General features: G+C 43.1%; 1 protein-coding gene across 4 annotated transcripts in view; it reads right to left on the minus strand.

The window, feature by feature from the left end:
- Positions 1-890: 890 nt before the first annotated feature.
- lima1a (LIM domain and actin binding 1a) overlaps positions 891-19,471 on the minus strand; it is a 33,750-nt gene continuing 15,169 nt past the window's right edge. For all 4 annotated transcript variants that reach the window (XM_049580190.1, XM_049580189.1, XM_049580188.1 and 1 more), the window contains exons 5-11: positions 9,146-9,209; positions 6,688-6,782; positions 5,207-5,272; positions 4,992-5,043; positions 4,551-4,615; positions 4,325-4,458; positions 891-2,703 (exon numbers count right to left, since the gene is read on the minus strand). In XM_049580190.1, coding sequence (XP_049436147.1) covers positions 1,647-2,703; positions 4,325-4,458; positions 4,551-4,615; positions 4,992-5,043; positions 5,207-5,272; positions 6,688-6,782; positions 9,146-9,209 — 1,533 coding nt within the window. In that variant the 3' untranslated portion in view covers positions 891-1,646. The remainder of the gene's footprint in view (positions 2,704-4,324; positions 4,459-4,550; positions 4,616-4,991; positions 5,044-5,206; positions 5,273-6,687; positions 6,783-9,145; positions 9,210-19,471) is intronic.

Genomic DNA, 19,471 nt, shown 5'->3' on the forward strand with positions numbered 1-19,471 from the left:
CATAACATCCTTCAAATCCACCATTTCAAACTTATGCTTATGCGCTCAACACTGACTGTACCCCTTTCCCCCTTCTTTCCATTCATCATTAATTTTTTCATAAGAGCTAGGACTCCTTATTTTTTTCAGGCTAAATCAGGAGCTCTGAGAGTATTCCCATATATTTGTGAATACGGCCCCTGATCTAAACAGACTCAGAGTCTTACAATAGAAGATTGGAAAGATGTTGCCTGGTCTGATGAGTCTGGATTTCTGCTGCCACATTCAGATGGTTTGAAAGCATGGATCCATCCTGCCTTGTATCAACGCTTCAGGCTGCTGCTGCTGCTGGTGGTGTAATGGTGTGGGGGAGATTTTCTTAGTACCAGCTGAGCATGGTTTAAACACCACAGCCTACCTGAGTATTGTTGCTGAGCGTGTCCATCCCTTTATGACCACAGTGTACCCATCTTCTGATGGCTACTTCCAGCAGGATAACGCACCATGTCACAAAGCTCACATCATCTCAAACATGACAATGAGTTCACTGTACTCCAATGGCCTCCACAGTCACCAGATCTCAGTCCAATAGAGCACCTTTGGGATGTGGTGGAACGGGAGATTCTCATCATGGATGTGCAGCCGACAAATCTGCAGCAACTGTGTGATGTCATCATGTCAATATGGACCAACATCTCTGAGGAATGTTTCCAGCAGCTTGTTGAGTCTATGACACCAAGAATTAAAAAGGGGGTCCAACCTGGTACTAGCAAGGTGTACCTAATAAAGTGGCTGGTGGGTGTATATAATGCATATTTCCATTGCAGGTTTGGTCTTAAATTTAATTTAAGATGGTGTTAAAAAAGTCTTAAAGTCCCAGTTGACACAGGATTAGACACTCAGACAAAATGTTTTGTATATAACAATTTATTTAAACAGCAGTAATCTAGAGTATTTGGTCCCCTGGTTTAAAAACAACAGAACAACATTATTCAGATCCAGTTATAAGTCAAAAAGAACAAAGCGTTTTTTAAGTTTAACACGTACATACGGAATGGCAACTGAAAAGAAAAGAAGGTGACAGATGTATTCTCCACAGAAGTTGTCGAAAGCTATGGTTACAGATCAAAGTGCTGGGCTTCTTTTCTAAAACAGAGTGGCATGTGTTACAACATTTAGCACGTCGTCTTGTAGCTTTCCTACCAAAAATGACTCCATTCAGACGCTATGTAAACTGTAATGATCCCATATCACGGTATAAGAACAGTAAGAGGATCATGTTACTGGTGCTTATAACAGCAGTTTGAGTCCAGATTAGGAGGCGTTCAATGAAAATAGAAAATTACAAAAGTCATGTACACAAAAATAATTCTCTATGTTTCATAACATTTGGACGTTTCTGTGCTAAAAATATTCATTACATGGGGAGTGATTTTAAATATTGTACATTAAAAAACAAACAATGTCAGAGCGACACGGTCTTGTAAAAACTATCCTGTAGGAATGGCTTCAAAGGTGTCAGAGGCACAAAGAGTTCAGTAGAGTTCACACTAGAGACTGCAGCAACTCTCTTTTAAGAAGAGAAGAAGAAGAAAACATCTAAAAGAAGAAGGAATGGCATGAAGTCCTCCAGGTGTCCACGGCTGTCATGTTGTTGATAGATCAGTTTATACATCCTCTTCCTCCTCTTCGTCCTCGTAGTATCGGTTTCTTTTGATCATCTCCTCCACCGTCAGCGCCTCCTCCTCCTGCTGCTGCTCCACCTCCTCCTTATCCTCCACTTCCTCGCTGTCCCAGAACCCCACATCTTGAGACGACCGGCTGGCCTCCACCTCACCTTCAGGAGACGACATGTCTGTCGGCGTCTCCTGCAGCTTCAGAGGTGGCATCTCTTCCTCCAGTACACCTCCATCTTCCTCATCCTCCATCTTCTCCTCCTCCTCCTCCTCAGGTTGTTCATCTGGGGTGTCATCTTCCTGATGGTCCGGCATGTTTTCAGTCTTCATCTCCCCCTCCTGCTCCTCCTCTCCTGAGCTGGTGTGGACGTCCACACAGCTGTCCTCGGTGGGTGTCTGGCTGTCTGTCGACTGGCCGCCGTGCTGCAGCTCCATCATGCTGGTGGGTTCAGGGCTGAGCTGTCGGTCGTCCGCAGGAGGAGGCGGACTCTGTTTTCTGGCCTCAGGAGCAGAAGCTTGTTCTGCCAGTGTGAAGGGCAGGCTGCGCTCCTTCAGAGAGGAGGTGCGGCGAAGGCAGGGCGTCTCTCTGGGCTGTTCTGGGGATGAGTCGTCCTCTGGGGGCCACTTGGGTCTGATGGGCTTGCTGGCAGAGCCCTCCTCTGTGGTTACTGCAGCTCCACTGCGGCCAGGTGAGTCCTCCCCCTCCGTGCGTGGTGGCCAGGAGATTTTCAGCCTGCGGGTCTCAGTGGGTCTGTCACTCTTCTCCGCCGATCCCTGACCCAGAGCCTCCATATTGGCTGTCAGCACGTTGACTTTTGCCAGTGGGGAGTCCTCCACACTGGGGCTGTCCAGGTCTGAGGCTGGGCTCTTTGGCTTGGTCTGAGTAGTGGGCTGTGGCGAGGTCTCGCCACTCTCCCCTTTGCTCTCCCACAGCTCCTTGTGGGGCCGGTGGCCAAAGCCCTCGTCGTAGTTGCCTTTGGCCTTGAAGAGCTGGCAGAAGTGCGGCTTGCAGTAGACGTTGTTGTGGAGGGAGGCGTAGTTCGCCAAACTAACCAGGAGGGGAACAGAAACAGGAGTTAGAAAATACAAACAAGCTGCTGCTACAACAAGAAGAAGAAGAACTTTTATTTTAACACAATATATCCTCTGGTTGTAATATTCTTTTTCATTTATTTTTTCTTTTTTCATTTTTGTCTTTTATTTTCTTTCGCTGGTCTGGCTCTCTCAGTTGTTTCTGGGTTGGTGGGGCTGATTTCTGTCCCTGTTGGTTCTGTGTTTGTTTGTTGATGCTTTGTGCATCTTATTGAATTATCAAGAAAAAAAAAATGCCTTGTTTAAAAAAAAAAAAAAAAAAAAGCCCAGGTTGCACAATTATCACTATATCTAGTGCCAAAACACAGGAGCTGCATTTTTTTTTTTTAAATAAAGTTAAAAATGTGTCACAACAAAACATCAATGAAGCATTGTGTTGAAGAGATGCTGTGGCCTGCAAATCATTTTTCAGACGTAACATGCCTGTGTGGTACCACAGCAAAAATCACATTATCATTTTTACACTTTTTTTCTTTAATGAAAATGAAATGGAAAAAACAAAAAATACCATTCCCACAAAAAAGTCATGATATTACAATGTCACTATCCGTCAAAAATAATTGCAATGATTTTTTTTTTGCATATTAGTGCAGCCCGCAAAATAAATTGAAAAAAAGCAGTCGACACATCTTTAACACTTCAATCATTTTCTCACTCAAACTCAAAACTGTTTTAAGGGCCTTGTTTTTACATGTTTACATACTCTTTTAAAACTTTTAAATTTACATTCAAAACCTACAATAACATTTTTTTGTGTGTGAAGCCCATCCCGCCCTCGTCGGCATTCTGGGAACTGTCAGCAAAAATCTAACGCATGACACAAATCGTGTCACTATGTGTCATCAATAATGTCTTGAGAGTCATCTAGCTTTCATCTGCACACACTCCCCCACACTGTGGTGACACAGACCTGGTTCAACATCAGCAGTGTAACCCTTAGAGTTCAGGAAAATAAAGCAGCATTTCTGTGACTAACACTGTGAGGTTGCACAATTTATGTTATAAAGACATGTCTTTTTATGTGATGGAATCTTGGCTTATGAAATTGAAAGGTAACTAGAATACGTATAGGGATATATATTGTGTCATGCTACCAGTTTAGCTAGTCGTCTTGCTTTAGTTGCATTACTGCATTTCAATCACACTACTGTCGCTTTACACTGTAATTTTTGTCTCCAAATGTTCTTGCATAGTTTCTAATTTTAAAATTAGATTCTTATTTTAGTTTTATATACCTCTTGTAATGTATTTCTTTTACTTTCTCACCTCATCTTATTTTATTTTATTTAACCAGGCAAGTCCTGTTAAGACCTGGTCAAGACAGCAGCACACAAAAAGTTACAGCCAAACAACCACAAAATAAAAATATAAAAGATACACATTAACATGTAGAAATATTAAAGCACCTACGCACAATGACAAGAACCAACCAACTCATTCATCCTCGTATGTTTGAGAGCACAATTAATCTGTACCTGTTGCTCTTTGTGCTGCTACAAGAACTTAATTTTCTTACTGAGGATCAGTGAAGGTTTATCTTATGTTCGATTTTAATTTGGATTAACTGTTGTGCTCACCTGAGTTTGGTGTTGCAGTGTGAGCAGCGGAAGCAGGAGCTGTGGTAAACGTGCTGATTGGCCACCAGCCTCTCCAGAGGATAAACCGTCTTCAGACACGACACACAGGTCTCTCTCGCAGGCAGACGGAAGCCCTGCACACACATACACACACAAAGTTAATTCATTCATTCCCAACACTAATGTGTACTGTTCCTCTTTGAAGGCGTTTCCTGTGAGCACTCACTCTGGGAGTCTTGGGCTGAGAGGAGTCTCTCTGACTGGAGGATGCAGGAGTGCCAGTAGCAGAACCTGTTGGATCAACATGACCAGTATGAGGAAAAAGGTAGTGATGTGTTCTGAACACTAGATGGAGCTGTTTTCACGTTTATTACAGGCACAGTTGACCTTTACATATAAACCGACACTGGAGGCTCAGGAGTCGAAATGAAGCAGTTGTGCAGGACTAAAAATGTAGATAAATTAACAAAAAATAAATAAATGTACCTTTCTGTCATGTCTGAGTGACTCTAACAGACTGGGTTCTTTGGAAAAATCTACTTTAGATGGTTAAAATGTTTGTTTTCCACCAACTGCACCCAAACATCCGCTCTAATGATGGGCCGCTCGCCAACGTCTCATTAGAGGAGAGAATTCCTGTCATATGAAGACATGGAAAGTAAATTACCGTTGCTCTCTGAGGTTAAACCTTTTCTGCTGGTTGCTTCACACTCTGGAGTCTGTAACAAGAGAACAAATCAATCCTGGTCAATCGCTAAATCGTTTTACATCATGAACCATCACATGTTCAGACGTGGGAGGAAGTGACTCATCCACCATTTCTGAAATATGAAGTCATTTATAATCATCTGAAGTCATATAGATATTAATTAGACTCCTCACCAGGTCCAGAGTGCATGGAGGAACGTTCTCCTTCTGCTTCCCACAGAAACCGTCCAGCTGATCACTCTGAGAGAAACATGAGAGGATGTTCAGAATTATGAACAAACACGTTAACACGTACATAATTATTAACCATTTATATAATGTATGTGATTGTGAAATCGCTCTTTTGCACACTGAGTACTTTTATTTTTGGTACTTTGAGTAAAGTTTGATGCTGATATTTTTGTACTTTTACTTCAGTAAAATTTTAACACAGGACATTTCAACTTAAACTTAAAGGGACAAGTCATCCCAAAATTTAAAAAAGAAAAAAAAACTATCATCATCATTATCGGTCTAGATTTTTTTGGTGTGAGTTGCAGAGTGTTGGAGTCAGTGGAACTAGATGGCACTTGGCTTCTGGTGCTCAAAGTACCAAAAACTAAAAATACAGCAAACAGCTCAATGAGCCACTTTACAGGGACTGCGCCCAAAGAAAATACTGGAGCACACGTTTCACTCAGATATTTAATAAGGTGCAAAAATGACTAACGTTTTAACGCGCACGGTGTCTTCATCAGATTCAAAACCGCCTCTGCTTGTGGAGGGGCTCAAGCGCAGAGACTGAGGAACTATTTTCTTCCTACCAAACTAAACCCGCCAACTGTATCGCTGCACAGAAAGAAGCGTGCCTCTACTGCTCACTCACCTAGCACCACTGAGCTAGCTAATGTTACAGCTCAATGGCGTCCTCTTAGGTTGCTATCACAAGCACAAGCCTCTCATCTATGAGTAGGTACATGCATGCTTCCTTCTCAAGGTGATACAGTTGGTGGGTGTTGTTCAGTAGAAAGGAAATAGTTCCTACCACAAGCCAAGCGCCATATAGTTTCATTATAATAGAGAGAAGGCAGACATCTCTACAGCTGATATCTCCCAACTTCCAGCAACTAACAACAAAACAATCTAGACTGATAAATAGCACCACAGGTAAGAGGAAGAATATGTATCTTTGATTTTGGTGCAATCTTGAAACAAAGAGAAGAACTCCTGCACACTGTCTCACTTACTAATGAAGTATTCATTTTATTACACTTAATGTTTTGGTCTGTCCGGCCTTCATCAGGTATATGAATACTAAATCTAATTTCACGACAGCAGAAGATCTGAGTGGTCTGCAGAAAGACTTTACACCTAACAAAATATATTGTTTAGAATAGAACAGAAAATGAATTTAATTGTCTGCTTTTAATTGTCACCAGGTACTAAATGACGAGGACTGAATCAAGGTTGAATAAATAGATATAACATACTGTGTGCTGAGGTTACAAACTGTCTCCAAGACGTGTCTGTTCTGACTCATAAAGATCTTTTCTAGCAACAGGGACAAATAATTTTCTGTGTTTTTCTTTGTACGGGGGCTCCGTAGCTTCGGCCTGAGTGCAGCAGCTGAAAGTGGTAATTTGAGGGACGGAGCGTGATTGACAGGGAGCACTCACATTGACCGAGGAGGGAGAGACTTCCTGTTTGGAGATGGCAGCTTGGTAGAGGGCCATCCTGTCCCGGAGAGGAGTCGACTCTGCAAGACTTCCATCTGGTACAACAACAACACAGAAAATACTGACGATGTAAAAGATTGAATGTCGTACTTAAACTTTAACCACAGATCATCACAGCGAGCAGCTTGTACTGTAAAACCTCACTTTATTTAACAACATAAGTGAGGTTTCCCAGCACAGCTGACATCACTTCAAGCATCACGGCTGAGATTTGTTCCCTCAAACTGGTTGAAAAACTTGAAGCTTGCAAAACCACAAACTCATTCTGTTAATTGTTGGGAACGTTTGGTGAATTCTGCATCACAAGACTTCACGTTCCTGTCCAGGATTTTTATTTTTTCCACCCATCCCAGTTCAGACGGAGTGCAGACTCTGCTGGTTAGTCATGCAGGCTGTGGACGGGAACATGAGGTCAGGAGTCGTGTGCAGTGTGGAGGAAAGTGAGGGGGTTTTGTCTGACTTCCTGTGCTCTCTGAGGCGGTCTGCTGATCACTGTGTTTCTGCAGCACTCACTTCTGGGAAGGATGTAATCCATCCAGAGGAAGGCAGAAGGACACGACGCGTTGTGGGTTGTTTTTGTGACTAATTGAAAAGTCCCAGAGAACAATGCTGGATGTGCAGATGAGGGTTTTGGGTGTGTGAGGTCATTAGAGCAGCTTTCACATTTGTTTTTAAAGCAGCTATGATCAATAATTTTCATGTTAACAATGAATCACAAGAGAGTTATCACGGGGCTCCGCAGCTCTACGGAGCGCTTTAGCATCTTTCAGTTTGCTGTTTTGATTTTCTGGCTCCAAAGTTCACTGTTAAGGCTCCATCTTGTTTACAGGCAGCCGTTTTCAGCAGAGTAAAACTACCACTGTACCCTACCTGCTCAGCTGCAAACAGCAGACACACACAGTTAGAGGCTACCTGGTGAGCATAGTGGAGTGTTTAACAGCTAAAGAGACAGATATTTCCCTCGGGAGTTGGTGGAGACCAAAAACAGAGCTTAAAGAGAAATAATATTGAACCATCATTCATGATTTGGACACAAGCATGACTCCAAACAAATGCTAATGTTGCTCTGTAGATGCTGGATGTGTAAAATAAAGTTTGCCACATCCACCTAAGAGGCAATAATATGTTCAGAACATGCAGACAAAAATCTGTTATACCCTTCTTTAGGTTTAAATTAGAAATACATGTATCCAACATATACTTAAAATGCGAATATTTTTATTTAACCTTTATTAAACTATAAAAAATAAACATTCAAATTAACTATCACGTTTTGAAGTTGATTTGGCAAACGTGTTAGTGAAGAGTTGCCTATTTAAACCTCCATCAGATGTGTAGCAACATCATCATTCATTCAGGGCCGTATTTCAGACCAGCTGATGATTGTAAGTTTAAAATGGAGCTGAGGAGAGAGTAAATATTGATCTAAGAAAAACAGTTGGTCCTTTAGCTGCTAAATAAAGTGAGAAAAGAAAAAGAAGGCCCAGTATTTATATATTCATAGGTCTAAATGTTAGTAAACTACAAAGTACATCACTGTATTCTGATGTAAAATACTTATGTATGCCATTAAGAAGTAACACTGTAATCATGTTTGGGAGTACTGACTATATCTATCTGTGGGTTTTCCACAATTAAACTGGAAACACTGGATATTTGTAGTTTTAATTAATTGTAGAATTAGTCAGCAATTGGGAATTTCTTCCACGCTAAAATGGTCATTTGAAGCTTTTATGGATCCTTAGAGGGGAAATTTAACTGTCACAGCAACACAAGGACAGAAATAAATAGAGATTAAAAAAAATACAGGGTTGGTACAAGGTGCTTGGGCTGCTTGAAGTATTTGAATTTTGTGCTCAGAAGGTTGAGCACTGGAATGCCTTGAAAATCAGACATTTTTTTTACTTAGTTCTTGAAAAAGTACTTGAAAGTCCTTTAATTAGACTCGCCCCGGTCTGTATGGACCCCGATCGAATAGAAGTAAAAACAGAATCTATAAAAGAGCTTGTATATTTGTAATGTAGTGTATCTTCAAATCCTGAAAAGCAATAAAAAGTTTAATCATAAAAGAATCTAAAAAAGAATCTTTACCAACGGTGTGATTAGTAGCAGCAAAGTCAGCAAGTCTAGTGTATGTACACAGCATACACCAGAATAATAAATGTGATTAGGTAAGGATACTTAATGTCGGTCTATAATAAATAAAAATTATCTTTATAATAATAAACCTTATTAATTTGTTGTAGACTTTTTCTGAAGTGTTGTACGTCCCTGCTCTGAGTCTGGTACGAGACATTTGTAGTATGCTGTTCCCGATCTCTCTCTCAAACTCATTTCCTTTGATCACATAAATATAAAATGCCCCAGAACTACTTCACAAAACATTTGAAATATGTACCTCCTAGCATCTGGTCCATGTTGGCAGTGTTAGCGTTGTTTCCTCTTGTTTGCTCTCTGGACACCTGCACAACAACAAAAAGCACCAAAATGTACAAACGGTCAGACACAAGGCAATAAAACAGAAGCCCGAGAACAAAAAACAGCTTCAGTGTGTCCGACATGACCTGTGACAAACACAGACAGAGACACACAGACACACACACACACACACAGCCTGCTGATGCTCACATGTTTCGGCCAGTAGAGCAAACAGGCTGGAAGCAACACTGTCCATCAAGAAGATCAAAGTGTAGAGCGAAACGCAAAGACAAGACAGAATCACAGAGGTAGAGAGAGTGTGTGTGTGTGTGTGTGTGTGTGTGTGTGTGTGTGTGTGTGTGTGTGTGTGTGTGTGTGTGCGTACGTCCAGTCCAAACCACTTTAATCCCCTTATGAGCTCAGAGAGACGGAGCCTCAGACAGTCAGCCGTCTGTCAACAACCACCGGCCAGAACACAAACTGATCATTTATCTGTCGTCGTTGTTTCACACTAAAAAGTTCAGACCTTCAGTTTAAAAATCTGAAAACCAATTTTAAAACAATGTGCTCATTAATACAGCTCATATGATCCAGGTCATATGTGTGTGTGTGTGTCCGGTCCGTCTCTAAGAAAACAGATAATTGAATTAAACAGAACAAGGCTGACAGCAGCTGCCATCACCTTCCAAAATAAAAGGGGAGCTTTTGTCATTAGAAAGAATATAATTTATTGATTTGTAGAATCAGCCGACAAGTCTCAACTCTCCAGCAGCAGTCAAACCACTCCCACCGACAGTCATGCCAACATGATGAGGACGCGCATCGTTCTCCTCCAGTCAGTCACTCCAGGTACAGATTACACAACAGGTCAGATGACGCTTCTACACATTTAGCCTTCAGAGAAACATCTCAGCTCCAAACAACCGCTGAACAGATTAACACTGAAACGCCCAAAAAGGTGCAACTTTCCATTCTGTGTTTACTCAAGATTCAGAGCCAGTAATGAAAGAAGTACTCAGATTTATAACTTAAATAAAAGTACCAATAACATGATGTATATGTACTCTGTTACAAGTAAACTCATTCATTAAAATCTTTAGTAAAAGAGAAGAGGTATTGTGATTAAAATGTAATTAAAGAATTTGCAGAACAAGTACTTTTGGTACTTTATTATATTTTACACGGTCGGTGGAGCGAGTTTAACCTCCTTAAAAAAGGTGAAGTTCTGTAGTGTGGTCCAGTGGTTCCTAACACGGGGGTCAGGCCCCTCCAAAGCATCACAAGATAAATCTGAGGGGTCTCGAGATGATTAATGAGGGAAGGAAAGAAGAAAAAAACGCAAGTTTCGTTTCCACCGAGCAGTACGGTACGTTACAGTTCAGTACGCTTTTGTTTCCGTTTCCACTGTGAAAAGTTGTGGATGGTACCAATGGAACCGTTCTGTACCGTCCCCATGTTTGGTCCCCCCTCTGTTGGGGTACCTAGCACACAGATCTAGTACTAAAAGGTGGAGCTGTGAACACTGCAGTCTGATTGGTCAGTAGAGGACGGTCACTCTGCTCAGGGCTGAGTTGTGTCTGGTTTTGAGGCTCATGTAACCACTGTTCATACTGTGGAGAGTTTTATTAGTAAACTGTAACTATAAAATGAAAGGATGTTTTGCTGCCTCTCACAGCAGCTGGAGTCTGAGAAACAATAACTTCATTCACTGGGCCGACTGCCGGCGACTTTTAAGGTGGAACGTTCACTTGTAATGTTACTCAATGCACAAGTTGATGACGTGAATCCATCAGCACACCTTAAATTTCACTGTGACAACTTTGACTATTATTTCAGTTTTTATATGACACACACTTTTAGTAATGAGTGGATCTTCAAGCGTGTTGAAGTGTTGTTCCTGTGGGCTATGGCAACACTAAACCCCTGAGCTTGCCTGAGAAGGACTAAATACACAAACCTGCTATTTTTAAATATCCCATGGAGAGAGACTCTCACTGCAGCCTGTTCTAATTTGTTCTGAAAATGTCAGCGTGCAGCCTCGTTCTGTGGACGATTTAAGAGTACTGTTTGCGGTGGAGACGTTAGAGTCTAGGTGCCATGTCTGAAGGGTTACTGTTGGTTCCAAAGGTACCATACCGAAAGTGTTTGGTGGAAACAGGGCCAAAGTGTTGCTACTCAAGTTTGTATTACTATACTTGACTTTTTTTATATATATATTTATATAATATTTGGGTATCGGTACTTGATACCTTTAAAAAGGTATTAACCAAATTAACCCGGTGCCAAGAAGTGCCAACCTTCTCAAGCCAAACAATACCTGCATTCAGTTCTTTTTGTACCCAGATGTAGTAAACAATTGACTATTTGTTTTCTTTGATTTAGCAGACATGCGATTGGCCCACTACCAAAGCAGCTACAGCCCATACAGTCTGTGGTGTGGTGTATTTGATTGAGTTGGCAGTTCAGCGTGCCAAAATGCCACCAAAACTACACATCTGAATGCGTCTATTCACATGCTGGGCATCAAATGAAGTAGGAAAAGAGTATCAAGTGAAGTACTCTGTTGGTATTGGTATCATTTTAAGGGTACACGTATCATATTTTTTAAACAATACCACAACACACAGACATCTGAGACATGACAATGGGGCTAAACTGGACCAGCCACTGGTGTAACCTTTAACAGATTTGTTTGTTTTTAATGCAGAATCTTAATTTGAAAAGTAACTAGAGCTGTCAAATAAACGTAGTGAAGTAAAAAATACAAGACGTCTCTGAAATGTGGTGAAGTATACAGCAGCACAGAATGAAAATACTTCAACAGTGTATGTTAGTACAGTACTTGTGATTTTCCATCCCTGTTGAGTGCTTGGTTGTTTTCTCCACCTGATGAAACACCTGAGCTGCTCGCTGAGTCCTGACAGGCTCAGAGTGTCTGCAGGCTGCAGCAGGTAGAAGTTTGGAAAGATTTCACAAGAGAAAACGAACAAAGCGCGTGTCGTGGTGAACACAGAAAAACAACAGTATGGTTCAGATGAGTTAACACTGAAAAGGTCTCTCAAACTACACACAACACTTCCCTCTGTGTTTTTAAACTGCACCAGGGAAGTAGTGCTATTTGTTTAAGTACTGGATCGCACCTATGACGTGAGTGCATGCGTGCACGCTCATGGTTAGTTGTGGCAACCGTTCCTGCGTTGGCGAGATTACATGCATTAGTAATTTTAAGAGACCACACGATCAAATGTTTGACGCACTTCATGAATAGTTTCGTCATGTTAAGAACATGATGCATCAGTCAGCCAAACATCTCGCCAAGAAGTATTTGGTGATGCCATGGATGCAGTAGGTTGTAATTACCACGGCATTGCACAATATCGACAAATGAACACAAGTAGTTTGTGTTTTAAATTATTGTTTTGACTTTCTCATGCCAAGTGAATGAAGCTGTGTTCTAAGCATCCAGCAGCTGTTGACTGATAAACTGTCTGTCTGCTGTTCGCTGCTGAGCAGGAATGTGTTGTCGGTTTCTCTGAACAAAGCTGCCTGCTGCAGCCAAGAAACAACTTATTGAGAGTGAACCAAACCTGTGAAGCTGAAGCCATAAACCAAAACACTGAGCTGAAAGATGCCAAAACACTTCCATCAGCTATATGGAGTCATGTGCTAATGCTCTGTAGATTCGTCTGCAAGTGACATCTTTCACAAACATGCAGTCATTTGATTCATCTAATGACAAAGCAAAGGATCTCTGTCTGTATATGCGCATCCATATCTTGAGAAACGTTCATCCGATGTACTTCACACTGTTTCTGACTGGGAGTGGCTGAAAACTGTGTGTTTTTCTTTGCCATACTAACTTAAAATTATTAAACACCTATTTGGAACGTAATACCTTGTGTTTCACCAGTGTTTGAATCTAAAATGCACTCGGTAGCCTGTAACATGTCTCCGTCAGGTAAATGCAGTCGTAGAATGTAAAAGTAAACAGTAAGTCGTATACCATTACGTTGCCTTTTTTAAGATTATTTTTGGGCATTTTTACCTTTAGTGTGGAGGGGAAAGAGAGCGAGAGAGAGAGAGAGGGGACGACATGCAGCAAAGGGCCACAGGCTGGAATCGAATCTGGGCCGCTGTGGCAAAGACAGAGTCTTTGTACATGGGGCACCTGCTCTATCCACTAAGCCACTGATGCCCCACCACAGGCCAAGCAATAGGCACGTTTAGAACGGCATTGCACTTATTTGAATTTGAGCGGTGGCAGTGGTGGAATTTCCCCTGCAGTAATTAAGTGAGGCTCTCTCCAGGTGCTCCGGCTTCCTCCCACAGTCCAAAGACATGCAGGTTAATTGGTGACTCTAAATTGTCCGTAGGTGTGAATGTGAGTGTGAATGGTTGTCTGTCTCTATGTGTCAGCCCTGTGATAGTCTGGAGACCTGTCCAGGGTGTACCCCACCTCTCTCCCAGGGTTAGGTTTCAGCCCCCCCGCGACCCGCGGTAATAGAAAATGAATGAATGAATGAATGGTTGCTATAGTATGGACTAGTTGGAGAAGTTAAAATGTTGGCACAAGGTAGAGAACTTTATCTGAATGAGGGAAAGGCTAAAGCACGTGGGAAGTGAGGATGGACCTGCAGGTCTGTGTGAGTTTAGTATTAATTTCTCCTCCATTGTTGTTATTGTTCAGCGATGTGACAGTTGGTCTTTGTGGTATTTGTCCCGCCCCCCCTCCACTGTTATTGAATGACTAGGTAAAAAGTGACAGTGATGAGCAGCTGAGGCAAAATTTTTTCAACAGCATAGATGCTCAGCCTCTCGTCACGCTGCTGGCATGAAAAAAAGAAAAGAAACATGAACATAGCGGTTGCTGCCATATAAATTCTTCGATTATCGCAGCTTTATGCTCTATGATGCGCTTAAGTTTTTTCGGGCAGTTATGATGAGCCAGACAATCACAGACGACGCTGAGAGGAGTGGGTTAAACATACAAGCACACAATCATGAATAATACATGTGTTAGTATGATCACACACACGCTGACTCTTAATCATACAAATGAACACTCAGTGTGTGTCTGGTACTGGAGAGTCAAATCCCGACAAAAGAAACCGCCATCATCATCATAATGGACCTATCCCCGAGGGTGGATTATCTTCCAGTGCAGCACAGTAACTAGAGGGGGTGTCTGAGACTGGTTTGCTATGAGTGTGTGTGTACATATGAGGAGGGGGTGTAAACATGTGTGGGGGGTCAGTGTGATGTAAACAAGCAGCCGGGCCACGCAGGGCCAGGCTGGGTCCCAGGAGGCTGGATCAGTGGGCTAGACAAAGAATCTGCCGCTAATCCTGATACTATTAAAGCTCTCTTGCAGACTGACTTGCAGTAATAACCCCACCCTGTCCCTGAACCCACCACACACACGCAGTTAGACAATAACACATGTTCTTACATTAGGCAAAACAAAAACAGACGAGGACGGTGCCTACAGCGTGAGTGTATAAACAAGGTAATTTACCCGAGTCACACAATAATATTGTTCAAAGTGAGCTGACACAGTTGAAAGGAGCCAGTGATAAAGTTCACCCATGAAGTGGCCCTTTGAGGAGCCGTCTTCATCACAAACACTTCTGCAGCCGTGTGGACTAAAAGGCCTCTTTCAGCTGCAGAGAAAACATCCTCATCCAACCGAGAAGTCAACAGAAACAGACAGAAAAAGTATAAGTAGACAGTGTGTCTTGGGCTAATGAAGCCGGGCGCCTGTTCAGAGGCCAGACAAAGAAAGCAAGAAACCCCACATTGAACGCTCTGAATGGAAACACCATAGCTACCTCTCCTGAAGGCGACTGGAGAAACAGGCCACGAGGGATAAAAGAGTCGGCAGAGGGAGACACGGGGAGGTGAAGCCAGCTCGGAGGGATCGAATGACTGAATCCAGCCGGACTTTTACAGCAGCAGTGAGGAGGCACAGACTGAGCAGAGCAGCCCCAATCTGGCTTATGACAGGGGAGAGATGTGGGGTAGGGCCTCTGGAGATGGGGAGGAGGAGGAGGGAACGGGGACAGGGTGGGAAGAGGAAGAGGCGACAGGGAGCAGGTGTTCCATGGGGGGGCTGCTCAAAGGGGGGTGTGGCTGGATGAAGGTGGGGATGATGACGGGAGGGGAGGCAAAGTGTGCCATGGTGTTACAGATGGGTAGGGTGTGTGTGCAGCTTTTGTTTTTGTTTTGACTGTCACGGCCCCCCAGCCTCAGAATAAAGTGGCAGGGGTTCAGGGTGGAGTCATTTGAGACAGGAGGGTGGTGGAGGAGCAGCTGGTGCAGGGGGTGACCGTGGGTGGAAAGAGGGGAGGGAGGGAGGGATAGGTGGGGCTGAGCTGTGTGTGGGAGGGAGGGAGGGGTTGGTGTGTTTGGAGAGCAGGCTGAGGGTCAATTTATTTCAGAGTGCCTCATGACTGCATGCTTCTCCCTGCCTGAGGAGGTGAGCATGTGGGGAGGGGGTTATGTATATACAGGCTGTGGGGGAGGCCATTAATAACAAGACTCAGAGGTTACAGCCATGATAGCAGCTTGGTGCTTTGAGCTAAATGCTAACATTAGCATGCTAACATCCTCAGATGTTAGCCCCTTTGTGATGGTCCTTCAAGTTGCACTCCCTGAAGAAATATGATCATATTTTTGGACAAATGAAAGAGTGATTCCAGAGAGAAGCAGACAGAGGGGTCTACAGTCTGTGTTTGAAGGATATATCCAGGATGTCAAACTGACTCAGCAGCAACAACAGGTTAAAAAGACAAAGATAGTTAGAAGCTAAAGCCGAACTATAGGCTACAGATCACAGTGTAAAAGTGAACCACCACATCACTGCTGATCGCCACACAAGACAATGAATATAAAGGAAAATTTGCTGATATTGAACCAGCTGTGTGGCATCACAGTGTGTGCAGATGAACAGTGTTTGGTTTCACCCCCCGTGCTGCTGCCAGCACCTGGACAGGGACCTCCAGAAAAGGCAAACAAAAACCATTCATCTGCACACACTGCGATGACACAAGGTTTCCCCATTTCCTTTCATTAAAAAGCAAAAGCAGCATATGTGTGCGTAACAGTAGGCTATACCATCATCAGCTAGCTAGCCAGCTAACTCTAAACCTCTCAAGAGCCCTTTTTAAAACGGGAATTGTGCAGATTTGCAGGAAAGCCCAATCAGTCTTCTTTCAGCATTGGCAGTATAAAAACAAAATCGGGGAGTGCAGCAAAATGCAGCCTACCTACTTTTGTTCATACAGAATGTGCCTTTTTCGGGGCAATGGGGGGCGTGAGCAAGTAACAAAACGTGTAGCTCAGTGTGTGACGTAAACAGTGACGTGGGAGGGAAGCCGCAGATGGTCAGTCCTTTGGCGATTCTCTCGTAAGTCGGCTCGTTCTTCACCGTCCCCGTCATCTGACAGTTAGTGGCATCTTCGTTTGTGAGGGCAAGGAGGGCGCGCAATTCCTTGTCTCCCCAGTTGCTCATCTTTACAATGTCTGTCAGGTTTGTGTTTCCCTCTTGCTACTAGCTGCTCAATAATTCCTGCTATCAGCTGTTTCCTGTTTATCCACCGCCAGTGGGTCATCAACAGCTCCTCCCACAAGTCTTCAACAGCCCCTCCCGTTGCAGAAGGGCGCCTTGGTCTTTTTAAACTAAAAGGATTCCGCCAATATGTCTACCCTACGAGGCGGAAAATTGGGGACCTCGGATCAACTCGCCAATCCAGCTCTGTGTGTCTAAGCGCTCGCAGCTTGCCGGCAAAACAGCCCAACATTTGCGGAAAATCTGGCAGTGTAAAAGGGGCTAAGGTTTGCTTTTGGTTTTGGAACAAGGGAGAAACACCAATGTCCTTCCGACCTCTCAGGATAACCCTGGTACAACGTTTAGCTCCGAATCCACAAAACCAGCCTGATAATGAAGACAATCTAAAATGATTGCATTAGGGTCAGTGCAGTACAGCTGTGTAGTTGTCGAACCCTTGTCGGAGCTGGCCGATGCTACGCTATAGCCCCTTTAGCTTCTATAGCCCCCCCTCCAAGCTAAGATGCTAACTAACTTTAGCTATTTTATCATGTTCGCAAACAAAGATGGTTGAATGTTAATTAAGTAATTTGAGGTTGTTTGCACTTAAAAAAATTAAATGATCTAAAACATATATAAAGGCTAATGAAAGCTGTCAGGAGTCATAACTAAACATTGTTGTTCCAGTTGTACCTTCGCTTGCATTTGGACGGGTGAGCTTTTCCCTTGATTTTAACGTCGTCTTTACTCAGTACTTCTTTGATGAATTATATTGTCAATGTAGCTCTCAAATGCAAATTGTAGTCCCTTCTGTCTACTTCCCTCTGATATTTCAAGACTTTTGTTCCAGAAATTTGCTATTATTTCATCTGGAATATCGCTCACTGATATAATTGAAAAAGGCATACTGACACTGGGTGCAAAAGCTTGACAGGTGTGACAACAGTAACCAAGGGGGGTGGGACTTAGCGAAAGGTCAGCTGGTCAAATTGAAATTTATTCCAATGAAATTCCATGGTGATCCAACCGATAGATGTTGAAACACTCAGTACCAGAGATGTAAACGTCATGGTGGTGCCAGAGGTAAAGTCAGAGGATTGAGTTGTCAGGAATTACTCTCTGGGGATCTCTGTAGAAACTTTAATACCAATGCATCCAGTAGATAGGTGAGAAATTTGTCCTGCTGGTGGCGCTGAAGAAAAAGTCATAAGGACACATCCTCTGGGGAGCATCAATTTTTAAATGTTATGGAAATCCATTAAATAGTTGAGATATTTCAGTCTGGACCACAGTTATGGACGAAGAAACATTGCTATCCCCAGAGCGATGCTGCTAGCATGGCTTTAAAAAAAGAAGACAGAGAGTGGAGGTCGAGGTCTAGAAGGAGGAGGGAGAGTTGAGAGAGAAAACAGAGGAGATGGAGCAGAGCAGTGGACAACAGGGGTGATTGATGAGGTAGGGAGGGGAGGAGAAGGAGAGCTTTGATGGCTTTAGGGGGAAGACAGTCTGAAGAGGCTCAGAGGGCAGATCAGCTGTCTGCAGTCATGAGCCTGCCAGCCTGCACCATTACATCATCGGCCCTAAGAAGAGCAGCTCAACAAAGAGAAGCAGAAGGCCCGGCGTCGGCTATACAGTGGACACTATTGTACAAGAACTGTATAGATCTCGTATCACTGCTGAAGGACTTCCCCTAAACAATCCCCCCTTTAGTAAAACTAACTGTGCAACATGCAGTAAAAGACCCTGCAGCTCCCCAGAGTGCACCCTGATCTCACTTTCTACAAAGCCCACATGCTGTAGGAGGTCAGTGCTGAGGTGAGAGCGGTGGGAAAACAAAGTCTTTGTTAGAGCAGCACATTTTTTAATGTTTTCTGATTCTTTTTTTGCCAAGAGCCGCTCCTTTGTTGGTACTGGATCCCATGAAACTTCAACAAAAACTATCTCAGGTTTCAAGTCTGGTGATTTTTTAAAATATTTTTTTATTCTCAATCCCACGTATCGTCATGATGCAAGAACTCACTGGAGCACCAAATGTGTATTTATCTGCAGCTATAAACAGAGGTTACGTTGGATTTTCTCGTTGTCCATGGAGAGAAAACATGAACAAAGACATCGACTGTACGGTCACTTTTCACGTCTTTGTGCACCCTCGGACAAATCTGTTGCTCATGCTAGCTTTTCCACACACGATGCAGAACCTTTTGCTATCTTCCCTCCTCAGCCACGTGAACCATTGCTCCCACTGAACCCAGTAATCTTTTGGACAGAGACAGGTTCGCCGTTTGCCCCTGTTTCCAGTCTTTGTGCAGAGTTAAGCGAACTGACTGCAGCTTTTTATTGGCTGCACAGACGCGAGGATGGTGTCGATTTTCTTATTTAATTCTTAGCATGACAGTGAATGAAAGCAAACCCTGTTTAAGACTTTGTAGAAAAAGTAAAACTTTATATCTGTGACATGTTTTTAAAGGTTCTGGTAACTGACAGGCTTTGGGGCGGAAACTGTAGAATAACGTCATCCTTATCCTTTAAAAAAAGAAGATGAACCATAACTGGCGATGGGTAATGTTTGAGCATGCTCGTCTGGCAGACAAAACAGTTCCTGCTCATAAGACAGAAAATTTACAGGAATGGACGAGCAGAAATTCTTTAGGAGGAGTGGCTGTTTGCTCAGGAGTTGTCTCTGGGTTACAGGAGCTGCTGTCTGCTCACTGAACGTCTCTAATGAAGCTGCTCGTATCTGGTGCTCACAGCATCCAGTCA

This window comes from Epinephelus fuscoguttatus, linkage group LG7 (genome assembly GCF_011397635.1).
Source record: "Epinephelus fuscoguttatus linkage group LG7, E.fuscoguttatus.final_Chr_v1".
NCBI lineage: Eukaryota > Metazoa > Chordata > Actinopteri > Perciformes > Serranidae > Epinephelus > Epinephelus fuscoguttatus.